Source organism: Epargyreus clarus, unplaced genomic scaffold, assembly GCF_041222505.1.
Source record: "Epargyreus clarus isolate Ecla_fem2 unplaced genomic scaffold, WU_Ecla_fem_2.2 ptg000007l, whole genome shotgun sequence".
NCBI classification, from domain to species: Eukaryota; Metazoa; Arthropoda; class Insecta; order Lepidoptera; family Hesperiidae; genus Epargyreus; species Epargyreus clarus.
Genome location: NW_027332215.1, coordinates 7,093,736 through 7,121,425, shown reverse-complemented (window position 1 = coordinate 7,121,425; position 27,690 = coordinate 7,093,736). Strand labels below are relative to the sequence as shown.

The 27,690-nt window shown below is 35.4% G+C and overlaps 1 protein-coding gene across 1 annotated transcript; it reads right to left on the bottom strand.

Annotated features, from left to right (window-relative positions):
• Nucleotides 1-917: 917 nt before the first annotated feature.
• LOC140743312 (uncharacterized) lies at nucleotides 918-26,486 on the bottom strand. The gene is made up of 11 exons (XM_073074480.1): nucleotides 26,221-26,486; nucleotides 25,364-25,488; nucleotides 24,691-24,784; nucleotides 23,632-23,776; nucleotides 20,171-20,336; nucleotides 19,494-19,641; nucleotides 18,323-18,525; nucleotides 17,841-18,011; nucleotides 12,280-13,070; nucleotides 11,703-11,904; nucleotides 918-9,274 (listed from the first exon to the last, which is right to left on the bottom strand). Exons 1-11 carry the CDS (start codon nucleotides 26,297-26,299, stop codon nucleotides 9,200-9,202), a joined length of 2,199 nt encoding a protein of 732 aa, XP_072930581.1. The 5' UTR covers nucleotides 26,300-26,486; the 3' UTR covers nucleotides 918-9,199.
• Nucleotides 26,487-27,690: the final 1,204 nt, after the last annotated feature.

The following is a 27,690-nucleotide window of genomic DNA, read 5'->3' as shown; positions in this document are numbered from 1 at the left end:
CTCTGAACTGTTTGGTGTTTTGCTTGGGTGTTATTGTTACTATGGTGGCATTAACGCTTATTCATTTAATTATTTTAACTATATTTTTATAAATATTGGTTAAATTAGTTGAATCGAAATACCATTGTAGATCTACCTACCGGCGCGCCCACAAGTAGTTAATCATTCTGAAATCGGATTAAAATGGGTATAATAAAGATAATTGCAGGCAATAAAAATCCACATATGGCAAGCATATGCATGTTTCCTCGCTGTTTTATTAATTTTTAATACGCACTCTGGTAACTATTAAAAATCAGGCACACCTCGCCTGGGATTTGAACCTCGGGTCACTTGATCGACAAGCCGAGTTTTAACTCCCTTACGCTTGTTATTAATACATATTCAATCTATGTAAATTTTGCATCCCAAAGATCGACATTATTGCATGTGAGTCAATAGTAGTTGTGATCTTATTCTGATAACCGAAAGGTAATATTCATCTGCTAATTTTTATTATATTGAGATTGATTAGATTTTTAATTGATCTACCGATTGACTTACAACATCATGCGATGTTATTTTAGACATTTTTAGTCGGACAAACTTTTCGTCACGTGTGGCTTTTTTCCAAAACACTCATTTGTTATCAGCTTTATGAGCGTCTTTTCCATTCCCCTCAGTAAAAAAAAATAGTTGTTAATTTAATAAAATAGTGACCTAAAAAACTAGAAACATAATTATTAGAGATATATGAGAATATGTTCAATGTTGTTAAATATAGTGGTTCAAAATTTCCAATTTAGTAGTTTTTACAACCAGGCAAAATTAACGTCGCCTGTGGCGCCCTCGCCGCACGCACGCGCAAACGTTTGACGGACTGTACATTCATTAAACTGAGGGCATAAAGAAAAAAACAATAAAAATAAAACAAATGCTCACGATAGATATGTAATAATATATTTATTTACGTATTACATTACGTATTTCAATTTTCTTAACAAACCTCGAAACTAGATATGCGTAGGAAGATAAATTCGATTAGGGAGTCTATTAAGTTTGTTAGATTTTACAACTACTGGGACCCCCTTACATAGGTACTAATACGCACAATTAATGAAAAGGGTTATAAAAATAGGGCCAATTATTCAATCAACTATCAACATTTCTCAGATCTTCAGAATACACTTTTCGTAGTAAAATTGGGGCTTTGTAATCGATTCTTTTTGCAAACGATACCAAGTTGCGTTACAAGCCCGGTCAAGATCATACAAGCAGAGTAAAGTGACAATACAAGCACGCCGAAGTCACGATACAAGCTTTATAGTCACAAGAAAATGACGAGCATCTGTATCGAGATTCAATTTTTTTTAAAATTTAAGGTACAAAAGACTGCTTGCTACGAGCAGTACTAAAATCTCGTATAAATTTTCAAATACCTTGTAACTATTTGAAAGAAGAGTCAACATTTGCAACAATCGTGTAGAAAGCACCATTTTACTACGAGCGATCTTACAAGCAACTCAATTTTGGCATACAATTTATAACCATTTTCTTCAATTTAGTAATTCACATTAATACTGAAATAATAATTAACTGTTATACAATTTTATCGTAATAGAAATAAGAAAAGATAAACAATATAATTAATAACACATACATTTTAGTTGTACAATTATACTTAGTACGATTTTGTTTTTGTATCTTACAAATATCCAGTCATGTACACGATCTCGGCATGTTAGTACCTTCGCGTTAAAAATATGTTAAATAGGGATATTTGTTTTTTTACTGTTTTCAGTAATAGTCACCGGATGTTCACATTCTCAGCCGATTAGTAAGAGAATTGATTTTTATTTGGTTACATTGCGTTGTCTTTGGTCACAAACGTATACTTTAGAGGAAATCAAACAGTCTAATCTCTCCTATTAGACACAAACATCATCTATAAATTACTTACTACTTTTAGGGTGACACATAGTGTTCACATATCAGTGAACACTAAAACTGATACGAGGAAAAGAAAGGGCTATTAAGCAATATTCAGATTTAATAAAACAAACTGATTATAATAAACAATATTAGCTAGTATGTGATATAAATTAATAAAATATAAATTTTCCATGGTTAAGATGCAAACATTGCAACAGTTGCAAGCTGTAGGCAAAAAGATATGTAAACTATGCCTATAAAATGTGTCAAGGGGTATAAATTTTAGTTTGATTCAGTAATTTATAGATGACCCTTAATAAAAATTATTAGTATTCTTTGTTTTTATTCGACATTTCTACTTTAACTATTATGGTAACATTTGGTTATCTAGCCTATTTGAATTCGGTGGTACTGTGCCATATAGTGCAACACACATTTAAATACTAATATAATTAAGTATCAATCGTACACAGAAATGCGATTTTTTATAAAATCGTAAGATTACAGAGATTGTTTCTGTAATTGTTATTTTCAAATAAATAATCAGAAATTAAAACTGAAAATAATTAATTGCATCATCCAAATCATTCCTAAAATATGGAACATTATTTGCAAATATTTCGAATTCGCATTTCTTTACAAAGTTTTGGGGATCCCTGCCGTCGAAGTTTCGAAAAGGAGAAAATGAAATGTAATTGCAACACATTCTACTGTGAAATCATTAATAAGGTACTGATCTGAGCAGAATTTGACATCTCGGACTAGTTTTCTTTTGTTACATTTAACACAGTAAACTATTAAAACATAATTTAACGTTTTCATAGGTAAAAGTGTACATACTGACGTAATACCAAGAGGACGTAGGTCGAGTAATAAACTTGCAGATGTCCAAAGAAAAAGATATTTTCGTATATATAATGTCAAAATACGAGATTGCTTACTTGCTGACAAAAAATATTTATAAGTACACCATTTGTTTTAAGGGAAATGCAATATTATAGACATGTAATGTTACTTAAAAGAATGACAATCGCGTGCCATTTAAGAACCGTTTTTTTTTTGTTTTTTAGCGCTTTTAATATGGACATTTTTGAGCGTAGACGACATTAAGAACTTGGCAGGTTAATGTACGGCCTATTTTAAGTGACGTCTACATTCTTACACCAAACTATTAGTTGCTAAAATGAAAATGAAGTACCGTTTTACGCGGGTTAAATTGTATCGAAAGAGGGTACAAATGGTAATAGAATTAAGGGCTCATTTTAGATTTTAGTCATGATCACTAATGCCGCTCACATCAGTACAACAGATAAGTAAAACCCTGACTTGCAAACAATCTAACTAAACAAGCTATTAGGCCAGCCTTTTAGGCTTGCTTTTATTATACAAATACATAGAGAGCATATCGCCCATTTAGAATGACAATGCCCTAAGTGAAAATCCACTCGCACCGCTCGAGAAAAATGCACTTGCATTTAAACTACTTCCATCTAGCGGAATTTTCGGTAATAACGCGAGAGTTATTATTGCATTGGATTTGGCACTCGTGGCTTATGTACATAATTCACTTTGTCGACTTTTCAACTTGTGTCATTGTCATAATTAAGGGGCGATATGTATATTCATAAATATTTAGATATTGAGCGCTTTATGCTTAGCAGTAAACACATTTTAAGTAACTTTAGTATATATTTAATAAAAAAAATATATTTTGACAAATTATAAAAATAGGAGTTTCTATTTTATGGGCTATGGAGATTCACCATTCGTTTTGACTAGTTGTTGCAGATCTTTTTAAATTTCTAATTAAAGAGTTAAACTTTACTCCATTAGTTATATTAGTGCAACCCACATTTTAACTTTGAATGAGACTAACGCCTGGTTCATATAAATGTTAATTAATTAATGTGAGAGCAATGTGTACCAACTAAAGTTCGCGCACGAGATTTATTTTGACTGCGGAATAATGTGCGTACTAAAGAGTAAACTCTACTCTAATATTGTTCGAAATTTCTAAATACACCGCACGAATTCTCTTTGTCAGACAGTGGAGGTTGAACATTAGGATTATATTTGGCTAAAACATAGCAAAATAATACTTTTTTGGTTTTGATTAAACACAAGAGTCTGCAAATTATGTGTATCTGCTTTTATAATATTTGAGTAAAAACCTCAAGTAGAATAGTCTGTAGGCCCTGTATTTATAAATCCTGATAAAACATTTTACTTCCTATATAATTCTTGTATCATTTTATATGTTGAATAGTAACTGTAAGTCACATTTCTGATACTGCTTTATAATACCGCTCAAATATTTTAATACAATAAGAAATTGACAAAGCGCCTTTCAAAACTTCAATCATAATACGTACGTAAATATTTGTATACTAATACTAAAGTTAAATTACGTTTATAAGTTACATTTATAAGTTAAACACGTAGATAAAAATATATTATCATGGAAATTATGAAGTACCTGGAACCACAACAGTATGTCGATTCATACTTAAAACTATAAAAAAGAGTTATAAATTTATAACGTTTGGCTGGAAGTCGAAAATAATACCTTTGGATTCCTGTTTAAATATATAAATAATGAAACCCGACGTGAATTGATCATTGACGAATATATTCGATATCGACATACATTTATATATAGTGAGAAAAATACTCAGAAAAGGTACAGTTTCTAATAAGACAGTGTTGGAATAATACTGAACTTACTAACTCTAAACATATAGGATATTACTTATTACGATAAACACACTTATTACGTATAATAATACTTATTGAGACAATAACATCAATGCGTAATCTTTGACCAACTACACCAATGCCCTGTCCGTGTACGGTTTCTCGAATACGAGTTTTAGTTTCCAGTAACAAATGATAAGAATTTCACCATTCGTTTTATGTATCGACAAAATTTAATTTCTTTTATCTCACATAGATCTCGTGTTTAGCGTATATAGCGTGTTTAGGTTGTAAAGAAATGCTTGCGATTACTTAATGAAGAGTTCCCATAAGTTAATCGCATAAGATTTTCCCTCCCTCCATATGCAAACAAGCTTTCGAGAGATATGATGTCATATTTCAATGAGTAGTGTAGTCGATCAAAGTTAATAATAAATGCAAGAAAGCAACTTACACTCTATAAGTGACAACAATATATATTACCTTTGAACTGTATCTAAATGACTTACGTAAATAATATGGGTAACTAACGTATCACTTTACAGTGTGCAGAAAAGGGTATAATTTGGAAAATAGAGCAATAATAGTCGTTTATGGCACGACAGTATAATCCCACACGTATGCAGAAACTATTTGTGAGTATAGAAAATATGTAACGCATTATGGCGTTGAATAATTTAGAAATAGACTCAAATAGCATAACATAGACCATATGCATCTGGCAATGTAGTGACTATAAGCAAATATTGATCATAGACATCGAAGACAATTAATCGAACATTATTAAATATTACATTAATGATAAATCGTTTAATACTCGTTGTCATCGACAATCGAATATAATAATCGAATAAAAACTACACATATTTTCAAAAAATCATCATTAATAAACTCACACAGACATCGATTATATCTATGGAGAGATCTTTGGAAGAATAAATCAGATAATGGAAAGTCACTAACGTAGTCTTAAACCAAAGACGACGCTTAGCTGAAATATGAAGAAAAACTTGATACAGTAACGTACCGTGGCTAAGAAATAACGAACTATTCGGCAGCACCTAAAATATATCAACGGCAATTATATCTTCATAACCCGCCCATTATATTACTTTCTATTCAGCAGATTGGTTTTGTACTGCAATAAGAGTATAGATCACAAATTGACTAATAAATGAAATACCTAAACATCTTCTACAGGCAAGAATTATTTTTATTACAGATATATTATTTTGGCATTCACTATATTATGGCCATGATAATAAAATTAGAAGAGACGCAAATGATAAAGTTTAATATTTTAAGTTGAAAGGCATAAACATGAAATAGAAAATATTAAAACGGTCGAGATATAACAAAAATGGAAACTTAAACAGGTCCCAGATACTTTGCCTAAGTGTAAGATTAACACGAACTAGATTGGACGTCGACTACATAGGAAGTTTCTCTCCTCACATTTACTCGTAAATACTAAAGTAGTAGCGTTTCAAAATATCTATGAAAACCACATCGAATGTTATAGTAGCAAAAATAATTTTAAGCCTTACACAAAACTATATAATATTATATATCGTTAAATCGAACTATGAAGTTAAGCCACTTCAAAATATGAATCATATTTATAACGAGAGATCGGAATAGTTATGGCGGGAGCACACGTCGAGACGCGTTTTAGTTTACGTTAGACAATCATCTATGTAGGAATGTAATAAGATTAAAAATGCATTTATACTCAATTAACATTGAGCGTAGGAACGAACGCTTCGAAGTGTGCATCGGCCCTTAGTTTTAAGTACACGTGCACTAAATATTAAAAACCAACACCGAATGTATAACAAAATAGTAATACACGTAACTCAATAGCTATAAAAGTTGTAGAAATAAATTAAGTACATACACCACAAATATTAGGAAGCTGATATACTAAAACTAAGAAAGTAATATCAGATATACAACCTTCAATTTGAAAAATATTGTCATACATTTTGGCAATTTAAAATTAATCGAATTTGCGCGTTTTTGGGTCTAATTCAATATTCACATTGAGCTTCTGATTCCAATTATTAAATATTTTTTGCGAGGCATCCATTAGTTTCCTCAATCATAAATAAGAATACCTGTAATTACAATTATACTCATAAAGACTGATTTTTCATTCTTGTAAGTAAAAGTGCACGTTATCTTAAGGTTACCTCATATAATATTACAACTTCCAGTATTATGTTGTTTCTTTAACATGACCAATGTACTCAAATAATATATAACGCTTTACAATTTATAGTTACACTGTATTTTTTTACAGTATAAACAATATTTGTAAATCTTGCAGTTAGCTGGAAATCTAATGACGCGAATATCGTTACACGTAATCAATTTGTTGAGGTGCACTCAATTTCAATAACTCTTATAAACCAAACCATCGTAAATAAATAAAATAAACTATACTTATTATATAAAATGAGGTATTCATTTGATCCGTACAAACCAGAATATTTGAAGTAAACCTTTCTGCATCTTCTGAATTGACTTACGTCCCTTATTAGTAATGATTAATGATAAACAATTTTTGTGTACTAATGTTGCATAGACAAATGATCAAATTTAAAACGTAGCAGGCAAATTTTAGGTAAATGATTAATGTAAAGGTGTTGTTAAACAAAAGACCTCGGGCCTAGTTCGTATAGAACATAAATATTGTGTTGCTTAGCAACAAAATGGTTGGTAGACATCATTATTCATGAGGTAACTATAATTATTATATCTTTTGGCTCAGTGCTTTTTGTATAATTATATTACACAAAACGGTACAGATCTGTTACAAATAGCAATTGGAAAATAGCCTGCCATTGTAGTATTTTCTTCTTTATTGAAGCACTTTTAGTCCGGACGTTACGCATAGACCCGAAGTCCATTAGTTAGTAGCACTCGTTATTAATAATCAATCTATCCAATTATCGCCAACCAAAGATGGAAATTTACGAATGTAGACAGTAATTATCAAATGTTGACGATTAATCGATTAATAATAAAAGGCGTAAGTCAATAGAAGACAGATAAAAAAAAAGTTAAGGTACTAGAAAACCCATTCCGATCCCTACCCATAACATAAATAATAAAATTGTACGCGCACTTCGATTAGTCATCAGATCAATACCCGAAGGTAATAAAACCGTTAAAACTAAATATCTTTGGCTCGGCTGGAGGATAGATGGCAAGAGTTACAGAAACATCAATACACATACAACATTACAGATCTATACAGCGTGACTGTATGCTATGTAGCATTTCATCTTTGGTTAAATAAATGCTAAACTCGCGCTTCTTTTCGCTTAATAAGATAGTCGAAACTTGGACACATTCATTGCACAACGTTTAAATCAGTAGAGCATCGTTACTGCATTTGCGAAAAGCCAATAATCGAAATCACAGACAATATACAATCCAACTCAGTTATTGTAGAAATTCACGGATAATACATACAGTAAGTTGGAGTAGAATGTCTCGGATACTATACACGGTAACTAAGATATCGTAAAATGTCACGGACAACATACACGGTAACTAAATTGTCGTAGTATGTCGCGGACAACATACACGGTAACTAAGTTGTCGCAAAATGTCACAGACAATATACAAGATAACTTAATTGTCGTCGAATGTCACGGAGAATATACACGGAAACTTAATTGTCGTCGAATGTCACGGAGAATATACACAGAAACTTAATTGTCGTCGAATGTCACGGAGAGTATATACGGAAACTTAATTGTCGTCAAATGTCACAAACAATATACATGGTTGACATGTAGCATGTCACGAATAATTTTGAACCGTGTCATAGAACGTCGCAGTAAACTTACACGATTGCTTAATTTTCGTAATTTGTGACATGGTGGTTTAATGGACTGAATATTGTCAGAGTATACTGAAGTTAAAAATTCTAAATATTGGCCAACTTTTAAACATTCCTTTTACAAACACAGCAACAAATGCAAATTTGCCAAAAACCTCAAGTTCGCTACGTATATCGGAACGTCCCACTAGCACCACAATTTCCAAACATTGTCCATAATTTTTATATTTCTCAACGTTCATACAAATAGTCATGTACATTCCTACAATACTTGTAATAAACGTTGCCATGGGATGCTTAAAGTCGCATACATGTTGCGAAGTACTATGTAGTACGAATTACATTCATTCTAATGAGATTCCATAATGATGTTCATTTTTCATTTATAGATTTCTTAAAAGCAATGACAGATTCTGAGATTCTGGTAGGCCTTTTATTGTATTATGAATCTGTGAACACATCGCATGAAATAAATAAATATTGTCACAGGCAATACTAAATCATACGGCAGCGGTTAATTCCCTAGTGGCAACATTCATTTTTAAGCCTTGTAGATTACAACGTGAAATACACATAGATTGATCATAAAATCGTAACAATAGAAAGACACAAAATACTTTAAAAATGTTGTATACGTTTTCCAGTAATACAATTTGTCGACTGTTTTATCAAGTGCTGTCTACAGTTGTTTAGTTATACGTGTTGACGACTGTTATTTAGTGTAATAATTGTTGTTGTTACTTAGTCGACAATAGACAGTTGGGCGAAACCGATGAGGCTTTGCTCGAAGTACTCTTCGTTCGGGCCGACGGAATTCTGGAAGTTTTATAAAAGACCATAGATTAGTAAAGATCACCCAGTCCTTATAAATGTAACCAGTTTTGACAATTAAAATAGTCACTGTCATCAATTTGCGTGTTTGAAAATATTAAAAAAAAAATGTAGTTTTTAGAGCATTTACGAATGAAACGATATTTCTCAGCACTTTTTCTTCTGTTTGAAAAATATTAAAAAATGTAGTTTTAAGAGCATTTGAGGTTTGAGATATAAGAAAATACACTTACACGAGAATTTCTTAAAAAGTAATATAAGAACATGACACTGCACACTAAAAGTATAACATGTTTTATAATAAATATTTGAAGGTAGATGGAGAATACAAATATTGTTTCGATATTCGCTTTTAAAATACGTAATGCGTTCATGTAGATTAACAGTGCCTGGAAGTGCCTTATGATGTAAGTTGTGCGTACTGAGGCGTATTTATGATAAATAATTTAAGAAGCTTTTTAAATGTTAACATTGATTTTGATTGTTTAATATTTGTAGGCAATTTATTATATATATATTGGAGCCTTCATACAGAATATTTTTTTTACCATATTTCGTTCTAGGTGTATATAATTTTATGTCTTTTTCCTTTCTTAGTTTCATTTTATGTGTTTTATTAGGTTTTGGTAAAGTTATTTGAGTATTTATGTTTTTATTTAATATTTTGTGAATAAGTATACAATTATAATAAATGTACGTTTGTGTAATATTCATTAATTTCGTTTCTTTGTAAAGTAATTTTGTAGGCGTACGTTAGTCATAGTTAAATAAAACTTTAATTTATTTTGTGCAATTTGTAATCCGCATATGTTTGTTTTCGCAGCTGTTCCCCATACCATCAACTAAGTAGTCAATGTGCGGCAAGCAGCGTACGATATTTCGTAATGCTCCAGTGAGGGATATGAATTTCGTTTTGATTTTTTGTAAGTGTGGACTCCATGTCAATTTGCTATCTAAAATTAGTCCTAAATATTTTTCTTGATCTACTTTATTGATTATTTTATCGTTAATTTTCAATGCAGAATAATTTTCAATCTTTTTATTATTCGACGCGAAAATAATATAGTGGGTTTTATCAGTATTTATTGTAAGGAGATTTTTTTGAAACCAAATATGTATTAAGTCTAGATCATCTTGAGCTTCTTTTATAATAGTATGTATAGAGTTGCCAAAGTAAAATAGACAAGTATCATCGGCATATAATGATAGGTCCCCGATTTGGGGCCGATTTCATGGATACCATTTATGTGTAATAAAAAGAGAAGTGGGCCCAGTATTGAACCTTGCGGCACACCGTAGGTTGTTAATTTTGGATTACTTTCTGTTTTACCGATCTTTACAACTTGATACCGGTTAGAAAGATAAGAACTAAATATTTTATAGGCAGTTCCCTCCAAGCCAATCTCCCCGAGTTTTTTTAAAAGTAGTTCAGGACTGACCGAGTCAAAGGCCTTTTTAAGATCAATAAAAATACCTAGAGCAATTTGTTTGTTATCAATTTTGAGTTTAATATTTGTTACCAGGTCTACGGTAGTCGAAAGCGTGTTTGATTTGGGCCTGAAGCCATATTGTTTAGCATATATGAGGTTAATACTAGTCAAATGTTGTTCAAGTCTATATAACACTCTTTCAAATATTTTTGATAAAACAGGGATAACCGAGATAGGACGGTAATTACCTGGTTCACATTTTTCACCGGATTTACGAATGATATTTCTCAGCACTTTTTCTTCCATTTCGTGTTTTTGCACCACTGTATATTGTACCGCGTAGATTACACCATAAGATACTTCAATTACACGGTGGTGAGATATCTATACTTATCTTTGTACTAGACATTCATTGACAATGGTTTATGGTCTATCGTTGTAAATGCATTACTCTCCCACTCAGACCTGGGACTCCTCTCAGAGTGAGCGGAATGCAGTGAACCTATTCGCACCGCATTGACCAAGGCATTGACATATGTTTCAGAACGTTTTCTAAGAACTTTTTTTTATAATATAGGTGTAACAGACGAGCATGAAGTCCACCCGATGATAAGTGGCTTCTGCCGCTCATGGACATCTGTAATCAACCCCAGTTAGGATTATATATTCCTGATGTCAGCCACAGATGCGCCACTACCCCTGAAGACCAATCTGGATCGCTTCGGTAAGTATGTCTCACTTACCACACCCTTCAAACCAGAACACAGCAGCATTTAACACTGCTGTTATGAGGCAGAAATAGGTGTGGCGGTGGTACCGCCGGAGTCGAACTACAAAGGGTTCTACCTCACATTCTAACTTTACCAACTCCAACTTTTAATAACTACTTTTTCGGAGAGGAAATTCATCTTCTATCGGTGGTATGAATTCAGTAAAGCAGCTCATCTGATTTTCATAATGCAAAATACATTGAAAAATCTTACCAGATGGAAAGTTATAGTCCTGGGCGCTGGTGCAGCGGAGGGACGGTGCATTTGCAGTAGTCTGGTCAGGTTGGTGGCGATGGGCACAGCATCCTTAGGGTCCACTAACCCCGCTCCGACCAGCTCCCCCGATATGCCCTCAGCGGTGTCTTTTTTGAGGTCGAACTCGAAGCGGATGTCGTGCAATTCTCCCACTTCATTGCTGTTTGATAAAACGGTTGAAGTAAGTGCATTGTGAAAATTTTAACTATCTATTGCGGTTCAATCGATAAAGGGAAAAATGACAAAAATATGCTGTTTTTATTTTCAGTATTTGTTGTTATAGCGCCCACCATCATACATACTCTATGGAAATTTCAAGTGTCTATCTATTACGGTTCCAAAGATAGAGCTCCGTGACAGACGGACAGATAGACAGATTAAGGATTAGTAATAGGGTTCCATTTTTACCATTATTTATAATTAATTTCAAATACGCACTTAACTGAAAATCAGGGACGTTGGTATTTCAATCTCAAATCTTGCGACAAATCGACTAGAAATATATATATGATTCGTTTGTCTAACGTAAACTTACCGGAGTCTGAGCACTAGATTCAATGTAGTTGGTTGGACCACGAGTGGCACAATATTGATATCGGTGGGAGGCTTTGGGTGTGGTGCTTGGGGAGTGGCTTGTGGAGCCTGCGGGGCAACTTGTTGCGTAGTGGGGTGCACTAGGTTATTTGTTCCCACTGCTTGGTCCTTCATGGTATGTAGGCCAGTCTGTGGCATTACACCTTGATGATGAACTGTCTGGCCGGCTTGCATCACTGGCTGTTGCATTGACTTAGCTGCCTGTGCGATGGGATGTCCGGCAGACGCTTGTTGAAGACCTTGTACAATCGGTTGCAAGCCTTGTGGTACACCTTGCATCATCATCGGTGGCACTTGGGGCAAAGCTTGGCCCATAAGTTGGCCCATTTGTGGCATCCCTTGAGCCATCGGTTGTCCCATCATAGGTAGACCTTGGTTGATGAGTTGGCCCATCGGTGCAACGACGGGTGGAACTATGCTGCCCATTTGGGGTGCAACCATTGGAACAGTTGGAACGGCAGGACCAACTTGGCTCATCATCTGGTTAGGAACGAATCCTGTGGGCTGCATCTGTTGAGGAATCCCTTGTAGTTGTTGGGGCATCATAGGCGCGGGCCCTTGTATAGTAGCGGACACGATGGGAGCCGGGGCGACGTAGTGGGCACTTCCTTGATTCAAATGGGTTCCCATTGATGCAGTTGCAACAGCTCCAGCCATTGCTATGTCTGAGGATTTTGATACAATTCGACAGATTTTGACTCCAGATGGTCCAGGCTTAGATGACTTTTCTTCCTGAAAAGGATATCACAATAATAATGTAAGTTCAGATTTTTTTCTTTATAATATAAGAGTAGCAGACGAACAGGCAGTGCACCTAATGGTAAGTGGCTACTGCCGCCCATGGACATCTGTAATCAACTCCAGATAGGATAAGATATTCCTAGGTCCTGAGGTCGGCCACAGATGTGCCGCTATCCCTGAGGACTAAACTGGAACGCCTCGGAAAAATATGTCTCCCTTACCACAGACTTCAAACCAGAACACAGCAGCGTTTATGCTGTTAGCTGCTATGAAGCAGAAATAGGTGTGGCGGTGGTGCCGCCGGAGTCCAACCACAAAGGCTTATACCACCTTCATAAATGTTAATGTTTCTATTTAATCAATTTATGTCTGGGAGTGGAAAGAACAAAGTGAAGGAATCAAATTGAGTTTTTATGTTTTTTTATGTATCATTCTATGTTATAATTATCATAATAAAAAAAAAAACAAACGACTAGTATTGTGTAGTATAGTATAGGTACAATACAATTATGGGGTAGTGGTAGTGGATATACTTCAGACTTAGACTAACTTCACTAAGTTACTCGCGGGTGTATGCCATACCATACCAGAAAAAATACACTGCAACTAAAGTCTTTGTACTATGGTAAATCCTAAATCACCTCAGTGACCCGAACTTACATTTTTCTAAATTATGTGTACGAAATCTTAGAAATTAATTATCACTATTGTCAATGTATCCTTTGTCTGTGTGCATTGTATGTTTGCTAATTCTCGCAGATGAGTGTCAGTGTATGCGTGTAAATGTGTATGTGCGATACGTGGATGTGCATATATGTGCGTGTAGATAAATATATGTTAATGTGTGTGTATGTGTAATGACTGCATACATTTTGTGTTGTTTTATTACGATTACTATAAAATAAAAGTATTCAAGAATGCACGCAATTCTTGAATTCTTTATTTTATAATAATCGTTTCATTCTTCTAGAATCTTCGAATCACATACATTTGTTGGTTGGTTGGTTGGTTGGTTGGAATACAAGAGAACAACTTCTTCTTCTTCTTCTTCTTCAACCATTATTCACCCAATGCTGGGTATAGGTCTTCTCATGGTGTTTCCATGTTGCTCGATCGCTCGCCATTCTTATCCAATGGCGGCCTGCTATTTTGACCAGGTCGTCGGTCCATCGTGCGGGTAGCCTCCCAACATTTCTTTTGCCTCGTCTTGGTCTCCACTCGAGGATTTTTCGGGTCCATCTGCCATCATTCCTCCGGCAGACATGCCCCGCCCATTGCCATTTGCGGTGCGCTATGGTTCGCGCTATGTCAGACACTCATGTCCTTTTTCTGATTTCTGCGTTAGGGATACGGTCTCGCAAGGTAATACCTAACATAGCACGTTCCATTTTTCGTTGCGCAACTTGGAGTTTGGCAATGTGCTGGCTAGTGAGGGTCCATGTCTCCGCTCCATATGTCATGACAGGAAGGATGCACTGGTCAAAAACACGACGTTTGAGAGCCATAGGTAGTTTGCTCTTAATACTTCAGACATATTGCTGAAAGCACCCCATCCTAACTGGATACGCCGCTGGATTTCCTGTGCCTGACCAGACCTGTCGAGAGTTATGATTTGACCGAGGTAAATATAGCTGGTAACTTTCTCTATTGTATTCCCGTCTACCGTAATATGATTTATGTCGACGTCTTTGCACATAATTTTCGTCTTGTTGGTGTTCATTTTTAGACCGATATTAAGGGAGGCTGTATATAATTCCTGGACCATTACCTCTAACTCTTGTATGTTATCTGCGAATACTACTATGTCGTCCGCACACTGGTCTTTGTCAGACCAGTCAAGGAGCTTAAAGACATCCTCCAAGCATGATGTAAATAATTTCGGCGAGATTGTAACACCTTGCCTCACCCCTCTTTCTATAGGCACAGGTCTCGATAGATCGTGTAGCTTAACACGTAGGGAAGCGTTGCGGTAGATATCTCTAATTATCTCGACGTACCTTGTATCAACCAAGCTTCTTTGTAGAGAGTGCATAACAGCCCAGTGTTCTACGGTGTCAAATGCTTTCTCGTAGTCAATGAATGCGACTACGAGGGGCTGATTGTATTCTATGCTTTTCTCTACTATCTGCTTCATAGTATGGACGTGATCTAACGTAGAGAATCCACATCTGAATCCAGCTTGCTCTACAGGTTGGGCAAGATCAAATCGGGAATTAAGGCGAAGGGTAATCACTTTGGTGAACAGCTTGTAAATATGGCTGAGAAGAGAGATCGTTCGGTAGTTGATCAGTTGAGTTTTATCGCCTTTCTTGTGAAGTAGGACCACTACCGCCTCTTTCCAAGATTTTGGTGTTGTTCCTTCGAAAAGGGTTTTATTAAATAATAGTTGCAGATGCTGCAATACAGGCTTCCCACCATATTTTAGGCGCTCCAATAGCACTCTGTCCTGTCCGAGTGATTTCCCATTGGACATTAACTTGAGGGCATTTTTTATTTCATATAAGCTTATTTCAGGAAGATCTTCTGTTTTGTGCCTCGTCAGTGGGGCTCTAGGGTATTTTTTGTCTAGTTTCGGTTCTTGGATTTTAGAACTATACAAGGCTTTGTAAAATACCTCCACCTCGTTTAGAATCTCTCTCCTGTCAGATGTTATGGTGTTATTAGTAGTACGCAGCTTGAAAATTTGTTTGCTTCCTGATTGGATTTGGACCTTTATGTTGTTCTATAGTATCTAAAACAATGTTATAGTTACGTCGCCTGATATCTTTTTTAATGGATTTTCTTATGATCCTATTTAGGACTGCTGTCTGAGTGTGGTTTTTTATTTTTAGCTTTTCTCTTCGTTCATCCATTAACTTCTTAGTTTTCTCAGAGATAAGTGACTATCTCTGATGGAATGGTTTCATTTCTTTGACAGTACTAGTGATAGCATTTAATAGGTCACTGTTAATATGCTCTACATTGGTTTTGATCGTGTTCGACAGTTTTTCATTTAGTATTTTCTGGTAATGCTCCTGTTGTGCGGAAAGATAAGAGATGTCAGGTTCAGTACGACAAGTATTAACCAATTTACGGCGTTCCAATTTTAAGTTAATGCCCATTTTTGCTCTTACTATTCTGTGATCACTACCGGCATTCACTTGGTTAATTACGTCTACATCCCTGAATAGATACTTTTTGTTGCATAAAATATAATCTATTTGATTGGTGGTTCTACCATCAGGACTACTCCATGTCCAAAGTCTTTGATCTTTCTTTTGGAAGAATGTATTAAGTGCGTAAAGACGATGTTCTTCCAGGAAGTTTACTAGTGTCTGCCCTCTCGTGTTCCTTTCCCCTAACCCAAACGTTCCAACAAACTCCTCGCGTTCTATCCCCTTACCGATTTTTGCATTAAAGTCTCCAATTATGGTTGTGTAATAACATGCGTCTTGTTCTAAAGCTTTATTCAGATCATCGTAGAATCCATCCACTTCCTCTTTTTGTTGAGCTGATGTTGGGGCGTATACTTGGATAACTTTAAGCCTGTATCGCCGATTAAGTTTGAATGTTGCATAAATAACACGAGGAGATACTGCCTCGACGGTGAGCAAGCAATTCGTCATGGATGTATTGATTAAGAGACCTACACCCCCTTGGGATTTGTCGTCATATCCCTTATAATATAGTAATTGCCCAGACGACAGTTTTATTAGATCCTCGCTTCGGCGCCGAGTTTCACTTAAACCTATGATGTCCCACTTGATCCTATTTAAGACTTCTGTTTCAAGTTCTCTATATCTATCTTCTGTCATCAATGTGCGAACGTTGTAGGTTGCCAAAAATATCGTTTTAAAGCAGCCGTGTCGAACCCAGAGATTCTTAGCACCCTCTGTTCTGCCGGTTTGCCGACCGCTGCCGTAATCGGGCCAAGCAGAACCGCTGGGGACTGAGGGCCATGGTTTTCTTCGTCTTTCCATGAGAGTTTTTAGCCTTAAAACGCCACGCTGGCCATTGCGGGTTGGCGAGTCCACTCTTTTTGAGATCATTTATCTCTCACGGCTCGTGGTAGCCGCCCTGTATACCGGGGTACAGAGAACAACACTGACAATATAAATATTATATTATATTAACAACTTAAGCTTGCGTTCCATTTATCTTAACATTTTGGTAAGGATATAAATTTGTTTGTATGCGTGTGTGTGTGTGTAATCGAACTGTGTATGTGTAATACGTGTCTAATGTATATAAATGTTATGATAAAGATGTATGTGCATATGTGTGTTTAATCTCACGTAACAATAAAGATGTGCGCATGTAGAGCCCGCGTCAAACTGCTACTGCAACGAGTCGCGTCGAATAGCTAATTGTAGATATTCATCCCGCTAATATCTACAATTTACTATTAAAATCAAATCATTTTTTTTAATTCAAAATAGGTTCTTTACAGAGCACTTTTTGAATGTCAATACAACTACCACCACGTCACAAGCGGTTTCGTTATGGAGAAGAAGCGGCGAAAGAAACTCCATAACACACATCTTTAGAAAAAAATGTTTTTTACAAACTTAACCTAATGGTACATGTGGAGCTGGAAATACTTCAAACCACACCGTTTTGTCAGTCAAATAATCACTTACTTTATAGTACGCTTTTTTACATAGAGTTTATTTAACGACATGTTTGAGCTTATTTTCTGTGAGATTCAAAACACCTAGCCATTCGACGCGACATGTCTCGGAGGGGACTAGTAGTTTGGCGCGGCCTGTCAATGTTACCCACCTCCTCATTGTCGCTGTCGACGGAGCGTGTCCTCACGAGTTTGTTTATCGGCTTCTTCTTGTCGTCCTCCTCGTCGGAATCGCCGCCCTCGTCCTCCTCCTCGCTCCACACCCACTCACCGGACACCGTGCGATGAAGGCGACCAGATGTTCCCGGCTGACGCTTGCTCGCCTGTTTACAATGTGCAATTAATATAATCTACTTAAGTCAAGGTCATGTAGATCTCAAGCAATCAACAAAGTTAAGCAACTAAGATTGAGACATTGGTTAAGACGTTAATGAATAATGACTACTATCCGAGGCGTTTCAGATTAGTCCTCAGGAATAGCTGACTTCGGGGGTAAGTTGGAACGCCTCGGATTAATATCTCTCCCTAACCACACCCTACAAACCAGCATATATCTGTACTTAACACAGCTGTCACTAGGCATAAGTAGGTGTGGTGGTGGTGCTAATTAGCTCAATTAATAACTTCTAATTACCTTATGCACCCTGGTTTCATAGCTGGGTCCGATAGCGACTACGGTTTGAGTCAGGTACTTCTTATCTTTGGCTTTCTTGAAGAATGGGTGCTTGAGCAACTCGCTCGCAGAGGGACGCTTCGAAGGGTCCTTTTGAAGACAGTCCACAATCAACTTGCGGAAGGTCTTCCCGTAGATCTTGTATTGCTCCTTTTCATCTGCACCTGATACATTGTAAAGAATTTTATGATAAAACAATAAATAATTATACATATCAAAAATTATGGCTAACAAAAAACTTCTCTAACCACCTTAACAGGTGAATTTTGAACTGAAACGGAATTGACAGGCCTTCCATGCCAAGGTAAGAGGTTTTACTCTCAGTTAACAGTTCAGTTTGCATTAAAATTAGTCTTCTCACAAAAGAATCGAGAATAAACCGAAAATAATCACTTTAAAGTATTTCTGCAGTTTTTTTTTCTTATTCCATTGAAATAATATTATTGCAACATTTCTACATTACTTAGGTACTACTTAATGATCTCAACTATATCGTACCAAAATTATGGTACTTATAGTCGTCACAATTTAATAGGCCCATTTTGACACATGCCACCCTAACGTCATTAATGTCTTGAAGTAACTTTTAAGTAGGCAGTTTACGACCACGTGACGGGTAGATTTTGCGGCTAAAAAGCATTCGAAAGAAACCATAATCGATTAACTTTCAAATAATCGAAACTTAGAATTACCAATAACTAATTATTTATCCCTTTTTCATCATAACAACAATAAAATAACCAAGACTTTGTTTCTTAGTGAATAATAAAACGAAAAAAATACAGTTTACGAGCGATGCCTTATTTAATCTTCTAAACATGATTAAATTTTTAAATTACACTAGAGTTTATGTTCTTTTCTCCTTTTTAATAAATATTTAGATAATTTAGAAAAATATTAAATAAATATTATATTTACAAAATATAAAGTAATCTATACAATACGATATAGTTGTAATCGATTTGTCGTAAAATTCGGTTTCTTTGGTTATCGATTTGTATGTGACATGCTTAGAGCCTAGCGATGGCATGTGTCAAAATGGGCCTATTAAATTGTGACGACTATAGACAAATGACCCTAAAACTATTTAGATTTTTAGGTATGATGAAATAAGTCAATAATTGAAGGTTACCAGTGTCGAGATTAGGTGGATCATTTTGCAGAGTTAGCATGAGGACCTTCATCGGTGGGTATTTATGGTAGGGGGCTGTCCCGGTGGCCATCTCGATCGCGGTGATGCCGAAGGACCAGATGTCCGCTTTGAAGTCGTAGCCATGATCCTGCGACGAACCAAATGTAAAACAAACTATATAATCTTAAGTTAAAAGCATTGATAGCCTAATGATTTAAAGTAGGTCCGCTCACCTGAGAGTCTAATTAATACTTTTTATTTTTTATATAGGAGTAGCAGACGAGCATGCACTCCACTCCACTCCACCTGGAGTGGAGTGGAGTGGAGTGCATGCTCGTCTGGGCGGGCCTGCCTGGGGCGGCAGTAACAACTTACCTAAGTTGTTACTGCTGCCCCAGGACATATGCAATCAAGCCCAGATACGATTAGATATTACTACCTTGGCCGGCCACAGATGCGCCGCTATCCCTGAGGACTAAGCTGGCATGCCTAATGGTAGGACGGAAACAAGTTGATAATGATCCTGTTAAAAATTGCTATTCAAAGTGACGCATGTCTGCGTGTCGTTAAAAAACCCGCGTTAAAAAGAAACAATGCGGGTGAAACCGCGGGGCACAGCTAGTATGTTATAAAAAAGGTTAAATGAAATTATATATGAAAATTATATAAACCAGTACCTGTTCCATGACCTCGGGTGCCATCCAGCAAGGAGTGCCGACGAAGGTGTGGCGCACCTTCTGCCGGGACATATCGCGTCCTGTGGCGAGCCAGGCGGACACGCCGAAGTCAGCTATCTGAACTGTGCCGTCGTCGCCTATCAGGATGTTACCGGCCTTTATGTCTCTAGAATGTAAGAAATTATTTATTTTATTTATATATTTACTGTAACACAAACACAAGGTTAAGGTACAACAGGGCAAGCTTAATGCCTAATACTTTATACATTCTGCTGCACGCTGTTAGAAGATTCGCCTAATAGAGGATCATAAATGGGTTGTAGATAAAGCACGAAACTTTGTCTGAGTATATCAAAACATCAGATTGATCTATAACTACAGCATTCCTCGCTAGATAAGTGTGTTAGAACTCTTTTAGCGGGGACAAAAGGGAACATTAAAACGTCAAAATATATAGTTTCACACATACAGATTTTTTTTACAAATGTTTTTAATAATATCGTAGATATACGGTCTTCAGGTAACATTATATAAAGGTCACAAGGTAAATGTTATTTTATTAAAATAATACGGAATTGTAGGGTTGTAACATAACATCAGGGTTGAACATAAATGGCAACCAACCCTTATTGTAGTAGTGCGCTGCCCCACCTCTTGTGAGGAGACTTGTGCCAGCAATACAATTTGGGACTGAAGAAAGAAAAAAGCATTTGCAGTACAATCTCGTGATAGAGAACTTTTGCATACAATTGCAAAATTTAAATAATAGTAAATTACGCATCAGTAATCATAATTTGTCATATCGATTGAACCCGGATCACCTGGCATACCAGACTTATATGGCGATTGATGTGTGTTTTACTTGTCCAGATATCCATTGTTACTAACAGTGCAAGCAAGAGCCAGTCCACATTATATCGACCCGACAATTTTATAGAAATGATGAACGGGTTGGATGAATAAGATGCTTTCTGCACTCACGGACCCACACTAGGACTCCGTGTCGTGGGTGCCATGGACACACACAACGACGAATACACACCTAGACACAATAGATATTCAAATTCATCATTCAGATGTTTGTCAAACCCGGAACCCTTTGCCCGTCAGACCGGTATGGTGACCACTTCGCCACGCAAGCCTTGGTATATTGTAATATTATGCATTTCAAAAGCACTGTTATTTTAACGTGAAATTTGCTTTTAAAATACATTTACGTCAACATGCATCAGACAAAATTATCCTGTGAAACTGACAAGCCGGCATAATGTGAATTGACGCTAATGCTGATATCTCTTTAATAGTATAATGCTAATGGTAACACCATTCGCGAGTGTACATTTTGCATTGAAATACGAGATAAAATTGCTCGTCGCCATGGAATCTTTCACAACAGAAATATACATCCAAATATTTTTAAATAAACAGATACCAAGCGGGCTTATTATGAGCAAAGATCTTCATTAGTTAATGTTTTTTTTATAATATAAGAGTAGTAGATGAGCATGGGTCAACCTCGTGGTAAGTGGCTAACAACTATAATCAACCCCAGATAGGATCAGATATTCCTATCACTGTCACTTCACTGACATTTTACCATCGCCTGACCACAGATCCGCCGCTATCCCTGAGGACAAAGCTGGAACGTCTCGGAAAAGTATGTCTCCCTTACCACACCTTTCAGACCATAACTTAGCAGAGCTTAATACTGCTGTAATAATTTAATTCTAGAGCCTTTGATAAATGATTTTAAGCCAGACTAAGAAATATTATAAATCTAATGTCCATTATTAAGAATAATAACGTCAATAATCAATTTTTGGTAGGCAAAACGTTGGATAGATAAGATAGATTGAGCATATGGTCGCTTAGTAGGGATTTAAAAAAAATTAAATAATCTAAGTGCAATGCCTTACAATAAGAATTATCGTTAGGTTACATAGAAAAAAAAGGCATTTGTGACTGACATCAGGTAGAACTGTTCTGTTTGAGGTTGTTGCAGTAGAACCAATAGGATATGACATATGTATCGTCACCACACCTATTTCTAGCGTCAAGTAATTCTTGCATTTTTGGTAGAAGGGTGTGTATTACTGTGGATTCCGGCCGACACACAAATTAGGCGATCAGCTTTGTTTTCAGGCAACGCATTTAAGGTTGTTTTCGGGTAGAAGCAATATTCTATATGGAATTGGTTACAAATGTACACCTATACAATTACAATTATCAGATGGGCTGCATGTTTTTATGTTACTTATATAACTAAGGTTCATCAGTAGCCGGGAGCCCATAATTTTACGTGAACTGAATGGAAAAAAATGGAAATTGCGTATATGAGAGTATATTGCTCAGCTAGCGAAACCTCTGAACAGCTGTGTGCTTCTCGTAGTGTTTGACAAATGGTATTATACGTGTACGATTGATACGCGACATATTCATATCTCCATATATTTGATAAATCATTGGCAAACCAAATAGACACGTTAAAAAACAAGTGCTGGCATCAGAAACTATTCAAGTTGGCATTTGCAATTACTAATTATTACATACATAGTGACAATTCGTATCCAACGTACTCATACCTGACTTTTTTTGAATTGCACGAAGTAAAATGAATTATCATTAGTTTACAAAGGCTTAAGAAAACATTGTGCATAACTGTTCTTAAGACTTCTAAGAAGTTCTAAGTTCTTAGACTTTATCTACAAATTCGCACTTGGCACGCACAGTGGACAATGATCTAAACCCTCTGAGTCGAGCCCAGCAACGGGACAGCAACGAGTTGACGACAGGAAAAGCAAATATATTTTTTAATTTTTTAACAAGCTGCGCACTAGCTGTGCATTGGCAATGGCATTCGCGAATACACCTTAATTCGCTATATCAATAGAACTCCACTTTTATTTTTGGAAAGTTATTTGACCCAAATGTACATATATAACCATTTACTATAAGGATAACAGGAATTGCTTTGAATTACCCTGCAAATTACACGTTTGCAACTGCTTTATTGTTCATATTTAGTGGTGATTCACAAATTTGTAGCCAGGCATGAAGATTCAGCAATAAAACGCACAAATGATCTATTATGTACACACAATACCGCACCATTAAATTACATTATTCAAGAAAGAAGTAGTGCAGACTGCTTAGCACAATACAAACTTGCATCCATTAGCATCAATTCAATAGTATAGGAATTTCAGCTCGCTTAAAAATAGCAATGCTTTCAATAAATCATAATAGGATTTGTGAAATTTAAGATCGTCATATTAGCAACATTCTAAGCGACTTTTCGCTTGTATATGTAAAACTTTACATAGATATACTTATCAACACAGAGAGACAATTCATTTTCACCAGGTACAGACACATAGACAAGCACTTAGAACAACAGTTTGAGGAAGAGCGCATTAATATTAAAATTGTAAAACACGAGCATTAAAGAACAAATACCGTACCTATGAATTTGTCCATTGCTGTGGAAGTATTCCAGGCCCTTCAGTACTTCCCTGAGCACTGTTGCAATAGTTGCCTCGTCGAACACTCCCTGTCGACAATTGGATATTCTCATCTTATGCTTGATGACGTCGAGCAGACTTCCTCCTGAAAATTTAAAAGAATAAGTTCATCAACAACCCATTACTGTCCCACTGCTGGGCACGGTTCTCCTCTCATAACGAGGATTAGGCCTTAGTCCACCGTGCTGGGCAAGTGTGTATTGGTAGACTTCACATAGCTTTGAGATAATTTTTTATAAATCTCTCAGGTATGCAGGTTTCCCCACAATGTTTTCCTTCACCGTTTTGCAAGTGATAATCAATTTCTAATATCCACAACTTTGAAAATCAGAGGTGCCTGGGATTTGAACATCAGACCCCTCGATCAAGAGGCTGAGTATCTTAACCACTAGGCTATCACATGCCTACAAAACAATAAGTTCACAGCAGTCGAAAATGCAAACTTTTCATGGCAGTTATTTGTTGTCTTTGGTGAGTTCGTGTCTCATTTGCTGCAATAAAGACCCACATTAACTTACCTATTCATTCACCCTACAATAATTAAAGTCCTAATGCTTATAATGATAAAAAAATATAAGAAATTTAATATGTAGATCGATATATTAACATATTCACGCCTGGTATCCATATAATGTAATATGTAATGTCCACCAGCTATGTCGAATATATAAGTGCTACAACAAGCATTGTTGTAGTTTACATTTTAAAATATACGAGGCTGGTGGGAAATTTTATATCGAAAACAGTAGGGCTGTGTAGTGTATGCGCTCCCAAACCTGAATCCTCTGTGATATTTGGTATTGACAATCAACTTCAATTACTATCATGAATTAAACTCTTTAATTAGGACTTAAACTGTGTTTGTTTAAGAAAATAGGTTCAAAGGTGACATGAACTCAGTTACGAAGTTACTCAGAACCTTTAAGATATCTTCAACCTTTACGCTTCTAACTTTTAATATTAATTATTTTGAAAAATAATTCACTAATATTTACTTACCTTCGAGGAGTCTTAGCACCAGCCACAACTCATCTTGGACTACGAAGCTGGTGTAGTAGGTGACGACGTTCTCATGGTTGCAGTTTGACATGGCCTAAAAATTATACATAAGTTTTATCAATGACAAATAATAACTGAATAGTGTTGCATAAAACACATACAGAACATTATTTTGTGGATTGTAAAACAATAAAAATATATAATAACCATCTCTCTAGATACATCTTATTTATTTATATGAGTTTTTGGCTATACAAACTAATATTGAAAATGGTTAAACATATATTGAAATAATTTTTGTTCTACATCTTTATGACATGTAACTAATGCCTGTCATACATACTAAAGTGCACCGAAGAGATGTATTCAGGTATGCCTGCGCAGGTATACCGGACTGTGCAGTTTTATTAATCTGTCCAGGCGACTGGAGCAACATCAAAAATTAATTCATTCATGTGACACCATCTTCAATTGACGATGCTGCTACAGAACTAAACACCATACAGGTACACTGGAATGTACCCATACACGCTAATGACGTGCTTTTGACCTGTACAGGCAAACCTGCACCGGTAAACTGTCCAGTACACCATAGCATGTATAGCTTTCATAAGATATTCCTATTTAATTCAGACATTTAAAGATTAAGCAATGGGTAAAATTTTGGTCTTACCTGAATCTCCTTCAACAACTCATCCATGGATGTATTCCATTTTTCTAAATTGATGCGTTTTATAGCACATCGTTCTTTTCTTGGCTTGCAATAAGCACCATACACCTGGGCAGTAGCACCCATTCCTATAATACATTAATTATCAATTATAATACATTTTTATGCAGTTTTCTCAAAGATAGTGTACTAGAAGTAATTCATCTACTTTTAAACTAATTATCAGATACAAAAATTTGTGTATTCTTATTTTGTATATGTTGTCATCAATTTTTAATTTATCATACATTAAGATATAAAGAAAGTTGTGTTACCGTGATGTGTTTTTTATGTTTACAAATGACGGGACATTTGAAAAGTAAGTTAAAAACCTTCTTTCAACAAGGCCTACAACTGTTGATTTAATAGACGGCCTGATGTTCTGACTGCTAGTATGTATTGTGGGGCATAAAGTAAAACGGTGAACCTGATATAGTTCATTTATACTTTTTTTTTTAATAACAATTGTATGTGTCTTAAATAATTAGTGTAATTAATTTACTTAAGAGTAACTAGACTCAGTTACATGTTATAGTTTGTCAGCATGTGTTTGTTTACATATGTGTAAACTGACATGCGAATTTTTAGCCAATTCATCACATAAAATTTAGGTTGCTAACTACATCACACCAAGTGCAAGTAATAGTGAGCTTAACTTTTCTCATACTATATCACCAAATCTTGGACATTGTCGTCAAAATAGGGAATAATTAATTAATATTTTATCATGAATGAAATTTTGCAGTTTGAATAATAAATCATGTCTACTAAAGAAATATAAAATCGTCTTAGTTGATAGTTTTAAATGATATTATACTCACCAATGACATCGTGTAATTCGTAATGGTCCTCATGATTCGGCCATGGCACAGGAGGAGGTGGAGGAGATGATGTCGCCATATTGGAGACTATGAACTCTTCGCAACTGGAGACTTAAGCTTCGGGTTTTTGGAACATACTGACCACACAAATCTATCTATATATCTGTAACTTTTCCTATAATGCTGAACGTGAACGTGAACTACGGACTTCGTCTAAACAGCGTTTAACTGATTTCGATGTATTAGCATCGCCATTATTTTGCTGTCAATCAGACAATTTTTTTGACTGATTTTTGTTTTATGACATTGACTTCCAACTGTCATTTCTTTTTTATATTTTGTTTTATGGCCTTGGCTTCTTAACATTCAGCCTAACTTTATAACTGTCAAACAAGTCTCACGTTAAACATACATAGTTGCTGATGATCAATGTATTATTGATGTTATAATATCGCACAACACAAACAATACAGTATTATCTTAAAAACCAGTGTTTGAGATAACGCGATTTGAAAGTTTGAAAATTCATTGAAGCAAAATGAATGGCTGTAATGTCCTTCTTTTATATTGATCTTTAAGCTGCATTATCCTAGTTTATATTTAGTAAGTTTGGTAGGTATATCAGCTGATATTTTCGTTTTATTGGGAGTTTTACACAACTCGTTAAAGATGATACTGTATAAACAGTTCAAATCGCTTACATTATTCACTTACGACTGTCTTGCCTTACCAAATTTCCCTACAATTTCATAATATCAAGTAATAATTAATGATAATACCACATAAAATTTTGCGGAATGTTAAGTTTTAACTAACAAGGTAATAAAATAAAACACTAAGTGTTACAAAAAATATACTGGAAATAAATTATTTAAAACAAAAAACAGTAACAAATATACTGGAAACAATACAGTAACAAAAATACAAGAACAAAATTATCTTTTTCGTAACTACTTAAAAATCTGTAAAAGATAAAAAATATCCAACAAATTTTCATTTTCACAATTAAGACAACGATTAGAGAGATTTTTTGATTTTATTTCCTGCATAGGTACTATGTATTATTAATGAAATCTCTTTGCCCCAATATGCCCAATAACCAGTAATTACCAAAAATATGGTTTAGTTTAGTTTCATCTATATTTGATGTACACTTCAACCTACAGGTAGCTTCATCACAGGGATTTTTAGGTGATCGGGGGTACACTTGCTTCTTTTTCGAATTCATTTACTCCCATCCTAAATTGCGTTTCTTCTTGATGATCTGCTTCATAGATTTAGTAACAGTCGTAGTATTGACATTCTCAAGACCCGTAGAAAATGAATCGCAGCGTACAGTTATTATCCGTATGAAATTTGTTAAAATGATGGAGATAGAGAAATCCTTGACATTGAAAGCATGTGCGAAATTTTTATATTTACAGTGCTGCTCACTGGGGAGATTGGTTAAATCAGACAATAAGTTATCGT

Excerpts from the sequence above, each read along its gene's own strand:
- LOC140743312 (XM_073074480.1), bottom strand. The coding sequence starts at position 26,299 with ATGGCGACATCATCTCCTCCACCTCCTCCTGTGCCATGGCCGAATCAT. Across the intron at positions 19,642-20,170 it reads CACCCGAGGTCATGGAACAG|GATCATGGCTACGACTTCAA; the intron begins GTACTGGTTTAT and ends GGTTCGTCGCAG. Across the intron at positions 18,012-18,322 it reads ATGAAACCAGGGTGCATAAG|GCGAGCAAGCGTCAGCCGGG; the intron begins GTAATTAGAAGT and ends CATTGTAAACAG.